The sequence below is a fragment of the Trachurus trachurus genome (assembly GCF_905171665.1).
Source record: "Trachurus trachurus genome assembly, chromosome: 13".
Classification (NCBI taxonomy): domain Eukaryota; kingdom Metazoa; phylum Chordata; class Actinopteri; order Carangiformes; family Carangidae; genus Trachurus; species Trachurus trachurus.
In genome coordinates this window covers 36,619,489-36,635,643 of record NC_139892.1, presented here as the reverse complement: position 1 = coordinate 36,635,643, position 16,155 = coordinate 36,619,489, and the positions used below count along the sequence as shown (strand labels likewise).

General features: G+C 43.0%; 2 protein-coding genes across 2 annotated transcripts in view; one reads left to right on the top strand and one right to left on the bottom strand.

The window, feature by feature from the left end:
• Positions 1-325: 325 nt before the first annotated feature.
• On the top strand, positions 326-15,332 carry ilkap (integrin-linked kinase-associated serine/threonine phosphatase). The gene is made up of 10 exons (XM_083985173.1): positions 326-534; positions 2,500-2,706; positions 2,914-3,034; positions 7,790-7,896; positions 8,327-8,420; positions 10,733-10,820; positions 11,642-11,778; positions 13,344-13,463; positions 13,545-13,626; positions 15,048-15,332. Exons 1-10 carry the CDS (start codon positions 492-494, stop codon positions 15,180-15,182), a joined length of 1,134 nt encoding a protein of 377 aa, XP_083841299.1. The 5' UTR covers positions 326-491; the 3' UTR covers positions 15,183-15,332.
• wdr74 (WD repeat domain 74) overlaps positions 12,515-16,155 on the bottom strand; it is a 52,178-nt gene continuing 48,537 nt past the window's right edge. Inside the window, exon 3 of the mRNA XM_083985145.1 lies at positions 12,515-12,544. The gene's annotated coding sequence lies outside the window, so the exon portion shown is untranslated. The remainder of the gene's footprint in view (positions 12,545-16,155) is intronic.

Here is a 16,155-nt window from a genome sequence, read left to right as displayed (position 1 = left end):
TATATTATCTGTTTATTTATTTATGTTGTATGTGTTATTTTACCATTTTTGTAACGCTTTGGCAATATGACAGTCATGCCAATAAAGCTTGTGAAATTGAATGAGACCTCTGGCTGCAGAGGCTTTTGTTTTGAAGGGCATTACCGGAAGTGGCCGTTGACAGCATCTAAACGCCAAACCTCCACTGTGAAGCAGCTAACTGTGAGCGTGTGTGCAGCTGGACTGATCTAACGTGTTCACACAGATACTACTGGGACTGGGCCACTCTGACCCGGGTTAGTGAAGCGGGTGAAGGAGCTCTGGTCTGGTCTGGTCTGGTCTGAACCTCTGTGAGCTCATGCACCGACATTGAGGTGCACGAGCGCAGACAGACAGACAGGCAGCTGCAGCTCGTGCGCCTGGTTGTTGTTGTTGTTAGCTTCTGGGCTAACTAACTAACTAACTAACCAAATAACTAACTAACTCACTGAACTCCAACCTGAACTGACGGGATGGATCTGTTTGACGACCTGCCGGAGCCCACACACACCTCTGGTGAGTTGTTTTAATGATGACAGAGCAGCAGCAGCAGCAGAGCAGAATCAAACAGCTGGTGAATCAGCTGCTGCGATGCTAATAAGGAAGACAGAGGTGTTTGAATGGGCTAAATAAAACACACAGACTCCCATTAACACTATGAAGATATGCATGGGGATATAAGCTTAATGATTCAGTTATTTATTATTTATTTGAATATAAAAAGGACAGCAGCGGTTGCATGACTTCTCTCAGTGAATATGTAATAGGCAAGGCAAGGCAATTTTATTTGTATAGCCCGTTTTTACAAACAGTTTTTACAAACAGTTTGTCTCAAAGGGCTTTACATGGCATCGTAACAACATCCTCTGTCCTTAGACCCTCACATCCACTGAGGAAAAACTCCATGGAAACCCTTTAGTCGTGTTATTATGAGAGTTATCACCACTGAAGGGTTCAGTGGTCTTGGTCTGATGATGAAGCTGTGTCTGTGACATCTGCTCTGTCTGTTTCTCCATGCTGCAACATTAAAACATGATGTGACTGCTGTTAAAGTTGTGATTTAATAGGGTTTTTGAGGAATGGGGCTGTGAAAAATAATCAAAACTCCAAGTCTAAAGTCTAACTTTGAAGTCAAATAGTTTTTATTTTTATTTTTATTTTGATGCTGTAGCTGTCAGGCAAGGCAAGGCAATTTCATTTGTATAGCCCGTTTTTACAAACAGTTTGTCTCAAAGGGCTTTACATGGCATCGTAGCAACATCCTCTGTCCTTAGACCCTCACATCGACTGAGGAAAAACTCCATGGAAACCCTTTTAACCTCAGGGTGAGCAACAGAGGAGGGATCCCTCACCCAGGACGGACAGACGTGCAATAGATGTTGTTACAGAGGAGTCAGGTGTAATTGTATATAGCTTCATGACATTTCAGCAGCAGCATCAGTATTTCACTGCAGTAAGTCAGACTCGAGCCCCCTGTCCTGAGGAAGCGGGGCGGCTGGGCCTGCAGCCTGCTAGTCTGCTGCATTATGTGTAGGATTTAACAATTCCAATATCATCATGGCCACTGGCCAGACCAGAGGAGCTGTGGGGCCCTCTGCTGGAGCCCGACCTGGCAGGGAAACTCACTGCTGAGTGTAGTGACCTTCACAGAGGAGGTGATGATGATGATGATGATGATGATGATGATGATGATGATGATGATGATGATGATGATGATGATGATGGGAGCCGGATGGCAGGTTGGGTCGGGGACTGGGTGTCTAGATCCATGTCATTGTAGACTAGCTTCACCTACATGTTACTACGCCAAGAGTTTCAAAGGGATAGTTCAACATTTTGGCAAATTGGCCCATTGGCATAATCCCTATAGTCATAGCGGTACGTTCATAACCTTTAATTGTCGGTCACCACACTATGAGATAATAACGGGAGTTGTTTTCAAGGAAAATTCAGAGACTGCTTGCCGGAAAACTGCCCCCGACGGAAACGCATAACAGCTGTTTTGCATGAATTTCCCTCTAAAACAACTCTGTGTGGTAACGTTGTGTTATTATCTCATAGCGTGGTGAATGTGCAGCTCACAACTTGTCCACCAGAGCGTTGTGGAGTTGTTGGATTGTGTAATTGATGAGTTTGATGAGGGAAACCAAGAAATCCCATAATGAGCCTCCGTAGCGTAGCTCTGAGCAGCTCACGGCTCTGCTCCGCCGTTCTAAAAGTATCTTGCACCGACAATTAAAGGTAACAAACCTACTGCTATGACGATAGGGATTATGGCAATGGGCCAATTTGCCAAAATGTTGAACTGTCCCTTTAAGAGTGGGAAATTAGCCTATTTTGTACATAGAATAGAATAGTATAGTAGTCTTGTACACAAATTGAACAAAAGAAAAACAAACATTGCACTTAAAACTACTTAAAAACAAGAACTGCTACGCCTGAACTCTGCCTGTCACTTTGTGTCCGTCTGATTTCCCTCAGGTCCGGTCTTATCTTCGCCGGTCACAGCTCAGCCACAGAGCACCAAAGAAGAAGAAGAGAAGGAGGAGAAAAGTGTAAAGCGAAAACGAGAAGATGTCGAGTCTTGCCCTGACAAAAGAGAGGAGGAGGAGGAGGAGGAGGAGGAGGAAGAGGAGGAGGAGGAGGAGGATGAGGAGCGGAGGGAGATCAAGAAAGTTTGTAAAGAAGGTTTTCAGCTGTTCCAGCACAATGTTTGTTTGCTTCTCTTCCTCTAATTACAGCCTCAGACCCCGAGTGGAGCCAAATATGACAAGTAGAGATGATGATGAGTGTTGGTGTGAAGAATTACAGCAGAACTTACTGTGTGTGTGTGTGTGTGTGTGTGTGTGTGTGTGTGTGTTGTGTGTGTTGTGTTGTGTTGTTGTGTTGCTTCAGGCCTGCCTGTATTGAAAGGCTTCGTGGCAGCGAGGCGCGGTGAGCGGGAGGAGATGCAGGACGCTCACGTTCTGCTAGCGGACATGAGCAGCTGTCTGTCGTCGGCTCTACCGGGACAAGTGTAAGACCTCCACACCTTCACACTGCAGCGCATCATCTAGTCCAACCCAGTTACCTGTGTCATCATGGGATCAATACGTTTTCCTGACATTAGGGGAGGTCTGATCCAACTATCAACCTTGTCGTTGAATCGTCGCAAAATGTGGTTCTGAAAAAAAGATCATACCGTTCTGAATATTTAAGCAATATATCACGACAGGCCGTGGTATATGCTCATTATACCACGGCTAAGGGCCGTTGTTCGGCCCGACGCGAAGCGTGGTATAAGAGTGGTATAATGAGCATATACCACGGACTGGAGTGATATATCGCTTTTATAAAACGGTTACCAATAATGACAATATGAAAGAGGGATACGCAATCAATTTCATGTAGTTTTATTTAACCAGAAATACATATTCAGGGTTCGACAATAACGGTTGCCCGATTGCCCGGGGCAAGTAAAAATTACCGGCGGGCAGGGAGAACCTGCGCGGACTTGCCCGGTCGGGCAAGCACCGACTCAGATTTTATTATTTTTTATTTTCGGACTTTTTATGCATTTATTTTGAAAGGACAGCTGGAGAGAGACGGGGGGAGAGGGGGGGTTGACGCAGAGCAAAGGCACTGTCAGGTGGGATCGAACTGGGTCGCTGCAGCGGGTGCTCTACCAGGTGAGATAGGTACGTCGCTCGCGGCTCGCCGTAATCGGCGATTTCACCGAGCATTTCACTGACGGTGAGCGGCCTGACGCTGCTTCATTAACGCCGCCGCTGTTTCAGACTCGGGGCAGACGCACCGTTTAGTTACCATACCGACGAGCTAACGTGCCCTTTTTAGGTTATAATCCTGTTGTCAATAAACACACGTGGAGACGGCGCTACAACCAGGGGTGTGAAACATGCGGCCCGCGGGCCAAAACCGGCACAACAGTGGGTCCAATCCGGCCCTCAGCAAGTGTGAAAATTTTAAATTGCACATATTTTTATCAAGAAATTTCAGGTGGTTCATAATATGTTTTGTAAAAGGATAGTTCATTAACTGTAAACATCTTAATAATGTACTAAAACAGAGGAAAAATAGAAATTTTAAAATATAGCCTATGTATAGGCTATCATGATATTGTTTTACTGGTTAGGCCTACTTGAGATCAAATTGTGCTGTTTGTTACCCCTGAACTAAATTGAGTTTGACACACATGATTGGCTGTTTGCCTGTCACTGTTGTTTCAATGTCCCACATCCTTGAGTTTTACAGGGGCAACTCAATAAACTAGAGTAACATGGAAAAGTCTAGGCTATTTCCAGTAGTTCAAGTCAAATGGCCCCAACCAAGTATTGAGAGCATATAGATGGACATGAACATTTTCATATTCAAAATTATTTTTTAAATTGGTCTTTTCTAATATATATATATATTTTTAGATACTGCATTAATACTGAAGCTAAATTGTCCACTGCAGCATGTGAATGCAATGAAAATAATAAAATCTGATTGGAGGAGCCAGCTATCTGTTAAAATGTTGTCCAGGTTAATGTTTTAGCCATTAAAAGGCCCTTCAGTTCAAGATTTCAACTGTGATCGGGCATTAAACAGGTGGCTCACCTGTTCAGATAGGGCATGGAGGGTGTAACTGCTACTGGTCAAATAATGTGAAATAGCAGTTAATTTTACATGTCTGCAATGATTGCCATTTAAATGCAATTATAGATAATAATAAATACTGCTTTCTGAAGAAAGAAGTGTTGTGTAGTGTTGTGTATAGTCAACAGGAAGGATTTTAGTAAGATATAAGTCATGAGCGAAAGTATGCACCACACAACCAGAAAAAAAAAACCTAGGCAGGGCAAGTAAGAATTTAGATGGGGCAAGTAGATTTGAAAAGTACTTGCCCGACAGGGCAAGTACGAAAAAACCTTAACGTCGGACCCTGATATTATTCAATAAAATAGCCTCACTGTGGAAAAAATAGTCCCACCTCTCCAGACGTTAGCTCCAAGTAGCTCTGCATCTCGTCTTTTCCTCGTCTTTTTTTTCAGGTGAAAGTCACTGCTCAACCCCCTCTACCATTGTTAACCCTCTGGAGGTGAAAGTTCACCTTAAACATGTCAATTCAACTACTTTTGTCCATTTTTTAACATCGTAAAAACATCAGCTGTCTTTTACTACGGACTGCAACAGTCCGTTGTCATGGATACACGACAACAACTTCCATTCATACCAGTCATACGTGCCTGAGGCGGAGTGATAGCCTACGCTGTGATAAGGCTTTAGAATAGTAGCCGTGGTATATGCTCATTATACCACGGCTAACAACCAATCAGATTGCCGGATTTCACCTTTCCGTTTATTTATAATATAGGCTGGCTTATTTTAATACACCGAGTCGGCAACCAAGGAAACGTCACTTCCGGTCAGAGCCGTCACCGTGGGGGAAAACAAACCGATTCGCCCGTAGACATACGTGTGAAAACGTGGCATTTTAAAGCTTTGTCTAACGCTTGTCCGCTGTCATGTCTTAGTTGGAATCACTTGTATCTGCTGACAAAGAGCTATATATTAAAAAACTCATCACGATCCGGGTCGATTGTTGTCCGTACAATTTAAAATATTGGCTCTTTCACAGTCAGTCACACAGTACGTTTACATGGCACTTGAAAAAAACGAATTATTGCCTTAATCCGACTATAACTGGACAACTGAAGTGCATGTAAACACCTTAGTCCGACTGAAATCGGAGTTGGAGAACTCCGATTAAGACACCCAGATAATGCGATTGGAATTCGATTTTCTCCGTCATGTATACACCTTAGTCGGAGTATAACTGGACAATGCATGTGCGCATGCTCGAACCCGGCAAAGTAAAGAAAAAAACCAACGTCAGCGCCGATTCAATGCATTTCACACAGCGCAACCAGCAGAGAGAGAGAGAGAGAGAGAGATGAAAAAGGAAGCCTGTACCCTATTCTCAGCGTGAATCCGGCCCAGACTGGCGCGTCTGGTCGGGAACTGCAGTTGCAGAATTTATTATTAAGCTTATAAGTTTATTCAGTTATTTACGAAGTGACACCGCTGAAACGACGGGTGACGCCGCATGAGGGGGCGATGGACCCCGTCAGTTATTCGATTTTCTCAGTTGCATGTAAATTGAGACAAGGAACAGAAGTCCGACTTGACACCAAAATCGAATTTTGAGCATAGCTGGATTAAGCTCTGCATGTAAACACACTGACATATGGAGGAACTGTTTGTCTTCCCCCACGGCTCTGACGTTTAGGTGGCGTCCCCTTGGTCACCGCCGGCCGCCGGCTCTAGACACTCAGAGACGATGCCTAAGAGTTGTTGTTGTGAACCATTTTGCACCGCAAATAAATTGAAAAACCACAACCTGAACTTTTATATCTTACCCAACCGTGACCGGAAGTGAGGTTTCCTTGTTTGCCGACTTGGTGTCGGTGAGATGTGACTGACTGACGACCTGAAGACCCAATATTTTAAAATGTACGGACAACAATCGACCCGGATCGTGATGAGTTTTTTAATATCTAGCTCTTTGTCAGCAGATACAAGTGATTCAAACTAAGACATGACAGCGGACAAGCTTTAGACAAAGGTTTAAAATGCTGCGTTTTCACATGTACTGTATGTCTATGGGGGAAAAAACATCATGATTCAACAATTAGTCAGATTCAACAATGAAAATCCTTAATTGAGGACACCCCTATCTGAAATACAGTGAAATGACTTCATTACCTTATATGCATCAACACTGACTTTTTGTTGGACAGGCATGTTGTCACCAGGGACAAGGGCAGGAAGACTTGACTTCCTTTCTTTCTGCTGAGTCATCCATCAGTTGTTGAGTCAGTTTGTTTGTGATAAACAGTGGAGATGGCATCAGTCTGTAACCACAAACACCAGCCATCATTTTTCTTATTCTGCACAAATGATGAGTTAAAGGGATAGTAGCAATTTTTTAAAGTGGGGTTGTATGATCTACAAATAGCCCCTAAGTACTTTAATTGCAGTAGAAGACTCTCTGCACTCCTCCCGTTAGCAACGCCAGCCCATAATAGCCCTGCCCAGAGATTTACAACATACAGTGTTGTGAACAGACCCAAAGAAACGGCCTATTTTCACGGCCTAAAAGAGGTTTTACCTGGAAAAAAAAACACAGTTCCATTGTTCACTATAATATAATTTTTTCCAGCCCTTCAAAGTGCAGGAAAAACACAGTTTTTATTTGGACCTAACCAACTCACGTATCCCTCCGCCCAGGGTTAGCGCCCGCCGATCAGCAGTTGGTTAGGTCCAAATAAAAACAGTGTTTTTCCTGCACTTTGAAGGGCTGGAAAAAATTATATTATAGTGAACAATGGAACTGTGTTTTTTTTTATTCAGGTAAAACCTCTTTTAGGCCGCAAAAATAGGCCGTTTCTTTGGGTCCATTAACAACAATGTATGTTGTAAATCTCTGGGCAGGGCTATTATGGGCTGGCGTTGCTAACGGGAGGAGTGCAGAGAGTCTTCTACTGCAATTAAAGTACTTAGGGGCTATTTGTAGATCATACAACCCCACTTTAAAAAAAAATGCTACTATCCCTTTAATGTTGGAGCTGCAGTGCTGCCAGGAGCTCCGAAGACACACACTGTGATTGGTTGTGTGGAAATGCACTGGTCAAAACAACATGAACAAGGCTGTGTTAGTGGACCCGACCAGCTGCCTGTGTTGTCAGCTGCTGTCTCTCTGATGCGTGCGTCCCTTTGCCTCCTGCAGGTCTCGTGTTTCGTACTTCGCCGTGTTCGACGGTCACGGTGGAGCCCGAGCCTCTCGCTACGCCGCCGAGCACCTCCATCACAATCTGGCCAAGAAATTCCCCAGCGGTGAGTTCACAGGTTCACAGCTTTACAGAGATTGGTTGAGGTCTATACATTTTTTCGATAGAGAGCCCTGAAGTCACTCCTTCTAACCAACCAACATTTTCCATAATGGACTACCTGTATGAATTGGGACTACTCAATAGTCATACCAATATTCAGTTATCTTATACATGAACCTTAACTCCAAACTATGTCACCAGTATATGCTCTTAGTTAATGTCTGTGCTGAACTATAGATAGGGCTTTAATACGTGTGAGTGAATGTTTCTCATAATGAGTAATTTTTCTTTTGAAATTATATGTTTGGTAACCCTATTTACCTTTTTAAATTTCTTTTATATGTAAAACAAAACAAAAAAAAGCATAAAGAACGAAATTGAAGATGTGGTCTCATGCTGTCTCAGTAATGTGTAAAATGTCTGGTTTCTTTAAGGAGATGCTGAGAACGTGGACAAACTGTTTAGGAAATGTCTCCTAGACACGTTCAAACAGACGGACGAGGACTTCCTGAAGAAAGCCTCCAGCCAGTAAGAAAACAAAACTGTATAGTTGGAATACCAGGCTCACAGAGCCACACTGATATGGACTGGTATCTGTAAGTCTCTTTCTTTGGGAGAAGTATGAGTTTTATATCATCATGTCTGACTATCGTTATGAGTAAATGTCCATAAATCCACTTCCTAATACAGAAGTTGAGAATGCCTCCATATACACTGCCTTGTGTTCCTGGAAACAGATGTTATAATCTGAAAGGTGTTCAGGAAAGAAAATTGAATTTGATCCCACTATGAGTCTTAGTGTAATCACTCATCTATCAGACGATGTAGCCCAAACTTTGTGTATAATTCTATTTTCCAGTAAACCTGGGATGAAAGTGGGATTGTTTTTTTTTCCACATTGGATAATGCAGGCGCGCAAATTATGCATCACGTTGCTCACGATTCATCAGCCACTGATATCAGGATCTGTCATCCGTCAATCAAACGTCTGAGAAAAACCAGGAAGCTTTGACAGTGAGTCGGTGGCAGATCCCTGTGGTCCATCACTTAGCCCCGCTAGCTAAGTTAGCAAGCTATAACGTAGCTAGAGCACTGGAAAAGAGAGTAACGACACCACCATTGACTCCCGTGGTAAGGGTTTAAGGGTTTTGCGCCCCAAGTGGCAGGATATGGGTATTGCAAAAGCGCCCAGAAAACTTGTAAATTGATGAAAACGACCGTGTTTTTGTTTTTAGGTGTCTTGGTCATATCAAACTATACTTATAATTTGTTTATTACAAAATGTAGATTGAAACATTAAAGGTGTACAGAAAAGAAAATTGAATTTGAGCCCACTTTGGGTCATAAAATTAATGTAATAACTCATCTATCAGACGTTGTAGGCCAAACTTTGTGCAAAATTCTATTTTTGAGTAAATCCGGGATGAAAGTGTGTATTTTTTTTTTTGCATTGGATAATGCAGGCGCATGGATTATACGTCAGCCTGTACACGATTCACCAGCCACTGGTATTGGATCCGTCATCCGTCATTCAAACGTCTGAGACAACACACACACACGGAGCTCGGTCTCGCCCCAAGCTTTGAATATCCCGCCCGCTCGATAGCGACCAATCAAATTCGTTTTCCTCACTCGGGTAAACTCGTGTTGCAGCTCGTGACAACTCGGTGCGACAAACAGGACAAACGGCCATTTCTGTACACCTTTAATGTAGACAACTATTTTTTTTGTTTTTGTTTTTTTCACTAGCCTATGTGTTAATGTTTATCTGTAAAGGATCCTCAATGATGCTATTAACGTGGGTGATCTATAAATGTCCTTAAATTATTGAAAATACCACACTTGCTCATTCACCAACAATGCAGAGATGTCAGTTCTTGGGCGCTTTTGCAAAACCCACATTCCTCCATCAGGAGGCGCTTCCATTGAACCAATGCTGTCCTTACTCTCTATTCCAGTGCTATAAATATATAAATCAGATTTTTCAAAACACTGTTCTGCGCCAAACATTGATTATCCCGCCCACTCGATAACGCCCAGTAGAGTTAGTTTTCCTTACTCGTGGAAGGAGGCGGGACAAACAGGACAAACGGCCATTTTTGAACACCTTTAACCCTCCTGTTGTCCTCCTGGGTCAAGGAAGGAAGGAAGGAAGAAGGAAGAAAGGACGATGGGAAAGGAGGAAGGAAGGAAAGAGAGAGGGTAGGAAGGAAGCAAAGAAAGAAGGAAGGAAGGATGAAGGGAAAGAAGGAAGGAAGGACAAAGGGAAAGATGGGAGAAAAGAGGAAGGGAGGACGAAGGGAAGGAAGAAGGAAAGAAAGAGGGAAGGAAGGACGAAGGGAAAGAAGTAAGAAAAGAAAGAAGGAAGGAAGGACGAAGGAAGGGAAAGAAAGAAGGAGGAAGGAAGGACAAAGGGAAAGATGAGAGGAAAGAGGAAGGGAGGACGAAGGGAAGGAAGGAAGGACGAAGGGAAAGATGGGAGGAAAGAGGAGGGGGAAAAGGAAGGAAAGATAGAAGGAGGGAGGGAACAGATTGGGTCAAAAAGGAAGGACGAAGGGAAAGAAGGGAAGGGGAAGAGGATGGAAAGAAAGATGGAAGGAGGGAACAGATCAGGTCAATTGGATCAAAAGAGGAAGGAAGAAAAAATGAGGACAAATGGAAGGAAGGAAAGAAGGGAAGGAAAAAGGATTGTGGAAAGAAAGAAGGAAGGATGGAGGAAGGAAACAGATTGGGTCAATTTGACCCAGAAGGACGACAGGAGGGTTTTAAGGCAGTGGGCTCTATTGGACGTGTTGTGTGGGTGTGTGTGCAGTGAAGTCAGCTTCATCTGTTGTGAACAGGAAACCGGCGTGGAAGGACGGCTCCACGGCAACCTGTCTGCTGGTGGTGGACGACACGGTGTACGTGGCCAATCTGGGAGACAGCAGGGTGAGCTGGGGTACTTTGTCTGACTGATGGGGTTGAATGATGCGTTGGATTTGGAGCGTCCTCAGTGGTCTTTGTGTGAGGATTTGGCACAAATATTTTATATGAGACGGCCTTTCAGTCTGCAGTATTGACAAGATAGACAGACAGGAGGTCATATGACCAGCACCTCATTAGTAGTAGTAGTTAGGGATGTCACAATTACTTGTTTTCACAATTAATCGCGGTATTAAACGCAACAATTAATTGATCGCAAAGATTCCTAAATACCGTCACTTTCCAAAAAAAGATTATGTATGAACCGTGTCGGCAGATGTGGCGCCAAAGTAAAGGTAAATGCACAGATACTGGTCCATTTACCTAACATAGCATTGAATTGGTAGGAATTTAAATGCTAGAGTGTCATTTGTAATAAAAAAAAAAGATTAAAATGAACTTAAACATTTGGTATCGATGACAATTAATGACTTGAATATTTCAAACACTTCCCCTGGTGGATTAATAATTGGTTATATTTTAATAGATATTTAAAATATTTTATAATTAGTAATTTATATTTGATTTTACACATTAATAGTGTCGTGAAATTAATGAATGCATAATAATCGTGATAATCGTAACACCGTGATTATTTCTCTGACAATAATCGTACCAAGAAAATCTATAATCGTGACATCCCTAGTAGTAGTAATAATAATAGTAATTCAGTGCATCCATCACGAGCCTCCTCCTGGCTGAGGTGTTGGCGGTGGGGACAGAGGATGTGGTGACGGTCTGAACCACATCAGGCTGCGGTGGTCACGTGTCCCTGTGCTCCTCTCCAGGCGGTGCTGTGCCGGATGGAGGCGGCGGCGGCGGCAGACGGACAGAGGAGGTCGTTGACTCTCGCTCTGAGCAAAGAACACAACCCGACCATGTACGAGGAGAGGATGAGGATCCAGAGAGCAGGAGGGACGGTCAGGTTGGTACACCACCACACAGACCCACACAACACTGCAGCAACCCAGATGTAGCATCTGTAAATGTTATTCCTATTCACTGTAAATATTATCAATTCATTTGGACTATTTGCACTATATTGAATGATAAAGTATCTCTTATCTTATCTCTTAAAGGGATAGTTCACCCAAAATTGAAATTTCACTCTATCTACTCACCCTCATGTGGACTAAGGGCTGGGAGAAGTTTCAGAGTCCTCCGTGGCTTCTCTGAGTTACAGGGGGTCTCGGCGTAGCAGTGCATGTCCATATAACGGTTGCAAATGGATACCAACTGTCTTCGTAACAAAAAGACACACCAAAAAACATCCAAATACCTCCATAGTGCTCGTATGTAATGTCCGTCTTGTATTGAAGCCCCGAAATGCGAAATTGTCCCGAAAAAAATTAAATAAGTCTATATTTCAAGCTTGTTTGTAGCGGAAGCTTCTCGAAGCTCCTCTTCCCGGTTCGTCCAAATTTTCGAGAAGCTTCCGCTACAAACAAGCTTGAAATATAGACTTATTTAATTTATTTTCGGGACAATTTCGTATTTCGGGGCTTCAATACAAGACAGACATTACATACGAGCAGCATGGAGGTATTTGGATGTTTTTTGGTGTGTCTTTTTGTTATGAAGAAAATTGGTATCCATTTGCAACCGTTATATGGACATGCACTGCTACGCCGAGACCCCCTGTAACTCAGAGAAGCCACGGAGGACTCTGAAACTTCTCCCAGCCCTTAGTCCTTAGTCATCTATTTCAGTTCTGCTCGTCGTAGAGTGAGGGTGAGTAGATAATGAGTGATTTCAATTTTGGGTGAACTATCCCTTTAAAGGGATAGTTCAACATTTTGGCAAATTGGCCCATTGCCATAATTGCTATAGTCATAGCAGTAAGTTCGTTACCTTTAATTGTAGGTGTAAGCTATTTTTAGTACAGCGGAGCGCAGCAGCAGGCTGCTCAGAGCTACACTATGGAGGCTAAAGGAATTTCTTGGTTTCCCTCATCAAACTCATCAAATACAAAATCCCAAAACTCCACAGCGCTTTTGTAGACAAGTTGTGAGCTGCACAACCACCACGCTATGAGATAATAATGGAACATTACGAGACAGAGTTGTTTTCGAGGTAAATTCATACAAAACCGCTGATGCGCGTTGCGTTCAGGGACAGTTTTTCAGCAAGCAGTCTCCGTATTTACCCTGTATTTACCTCGAAAACGGCTCCGTTTCGTATCGTTCCGTCATTATCTCATAGCGTGGTGGTTGTGCAGGTCACAACTTGTCTACAAAAGCGCTGTGGAGTTTTGGGATGTTGAATTTGATGAGTTTAATGAGGGAAACCAAGAAATTCCATTAGCCTCCATAGCGTAGCTCTGAGCAGCCTGCTGCTGCGCTCCGCCGTACTGAAAATAGCTTACACCTACAATTAAAGGTAACGAACCTACTGCTATGACTATAGCGATTATGGCAATGGGCCAATTTGCCAAAATGTTGAACTATCCCTTTAAAACTTGACTTATCCTGGATCATCTGTGTGCTGCAGGGACGGCAGGGTTCTGGGTGTCCTGGAGGTGTCCCGGTCTTTTGGAGACGGTCAGTACAAACGCTGTGGAGTGATCTCCACCCCGGACCTGAGGAGGTGTCAGCTCACAGCCAATGACAGGCAAGAACAGGACCACGATGAGACCCAGTGAAACCGTGTGGTGACTTCCAGCTGACGTGTGCTCTCTCTTTCTCTGCACAGGTTCATCATTCTGGCCTGTGACGGTCTGTTCAAAGTGTTTTCTGCAGACGAAGCTGTTAAATTTGTCCTAAACATCCTGCAGGTGTGTCTCTCTCTCTCTCTCGCTTTCTTCCACCTTAGATTTCGCTTTATCACAGCCGCCTGCTTGAATTTTAATTCAGCTGTGTTACTGTAGCATTGTGCTGTCAGGTCCACTTTTAGATGATGGGAGCGGTCTTATCCCTATCAACGGATTGTTTGTTTTGTCACCATACCTGAATGTAGCATTAGAAGAAAACATATGGATTAAGTCAAAAAAATGTGGTCAGTTAATGTAAAGGTAGGGTTGAAGGTCTTATTCTGGAGCATTTTTTTTTTTACAAAACTTGAAACAACCAGGTAATTAAATGAAAAAAAAGTCATTACGATATTGCACAGTATGTGATTGCACATTTTGCTGATATGGTGCAGGCCTACCATACACACTCATTAAGGCACAACACAAATTCATACACTCATCGCTACACCGTCCCCAAAAACACAGTGGTGCACATCGTGTGCGCAGGCCTAATGAGTGAGATAAGGAAAGTGATGGATGCAGAATGACCTGTTATCTGCTGCCAACCTAAGAATTACCGTACATGTATTGTATTTGGGATTCAACATCCCACAAAACATTAAAGGGATAGTTCACCCAAAATTGAAATTTCACTCATTATCTACTCCCCCTCATGTGGACTAAGGGCTGGGAGAAGTTTCAGAGTCCTCCGTGGCTTCTCTGAGTTACAGGGGGTCTCGGCGTAGCAGTGCATATAACGGTTGTAAATGGATACCAACTGTCTTCGTAACAAAAAGACACACCAAAAAACATCCAAACACCTCCATGCTGCTCGTATGTAATGTCCGTCTTGTATTGAAGCCCCGAAATTCGAAATTGTCCCGAAAAAAATTAAATAAGTCTATATTTCAAGCTTGTTTTGTAGCGGAAGCTTCTCGAAGCTCCTCTTCCCGGTTCGTCAAATTTTACGAACCGGGAAGAGGAGCTTCCGCTACAAACAAGCTTGAAATATAGACTTATTTAATTTTTTTCGGGATAATTCGGGCTTCAATACAAGACGGACATTACATACGAGCACTATGGAGGTATTTGGATGTTTTTTGGTGTGTCTTTTTGTTACGAAGACAGTTGGTATCCATTTGCAACCGTTATATGGACATGCACTGCTACGCCGAGACCCCCTGTAACTCAGAGAAGCCACGGAGGACTCTGAAACTTCTCCCAGCCCTTAGTCCACATGAGGGGGAGGAGATAATGAGTGAAATTTCAATTTTGGGTGAACTATCCCTTTAAGGGAATTAAAGTTCCATGAATGTAGAGAATGATTATGCCTTACATAGAAGTAAAATAAACATTAGATTAGATTAGATAAAGACTGAAGGTGGAGTTGTGATTGTATGTTTGTGTCATTATTGTCAGTGTGTACTTATATGTACCAACCCCCCCCCCCCCTCCCCCCCATGCAGGAGGGGAGTGTGGAGCAGCGGCTGGCGGAGGAGGAGGTGCGGTTTGAAGCGGCCTGCCAGCAACTGGCCAGTGAGGCGGTGAGACGAGGCTGTGCCGACAACGTCACTGTGATCCTGGTTTCTATTGGCTCCTGAAAACGTGCACATTACTGTCATCATCATCATCATCATCATCATCATCATCATCATCATCATTATAACATATGCACACAGCTTTGGTTTTACTCCAAGATGCAGCTGAACGTCTCCTCTTTGTTTTGTCTATGTTCCAATAAAAAGCTTTTTATTTACAGTTCACTGTGGAAATGGTTTAATGACAAGAGTCTCTGTTTGTCTTCCTTCTAAGCATCACAAAGCTCTTTCAGCTTCAAATAACACCAGGAACACTACCATGACAGTATAGACTTTGTTACAAAAAAAACTGGCAGCCTTCATGCTGCTCTAAATTACATGATGACAGCTCATGTCAGTCCACTGTGACATCATAATTGAATATTATAAATCCACTGTCACTGTTGTCAGCCCTTTAATAAAAAAACAATTATGTAGTACTGTGACGTAAGTGAATAATCTGATTCTTCTGTGATGTCACAAATGACTGTAGTCAACCAATTCATAAAAAAATAATGTAGTCAGTCCACACTGACATCATAAGTAAATGTTATCATTGTGACATCACAAGGCAAGTTTATTTGTATAGCACATTTCCGCAACAAGACGAGTTAACTCAACATTTACATATTAGCAAAATGAGAACATAAAAAGCAAACATTATTTAAAAACAGACAAGAGAAAGAATTAAAACAGGTATAAAAGAAGTAAAACAGAAAGGTGGACAGAACAACTAAAACATAGTAAAAAAAAAAAAAAGATGCAGTTAATGAAAGGCGTCAGCAAACAAGTCTTCAATGTTGATTTAAAGGCACTGAGGGTTCTGGCAGACCTGCAGGTTTCTGGGAGTTTGTTCCAGATAGTGGAGCATAGAAACTAAATGCGGCCTCACCTTGTTTACCTCTGACTCTAGTTGTAGATAGAAGACCAGCACCAGATGATCTCAGAGGTCTGGGCGGCTCATAGTTGAGTAGAAGGTCAGAGATGTATTTTGGCC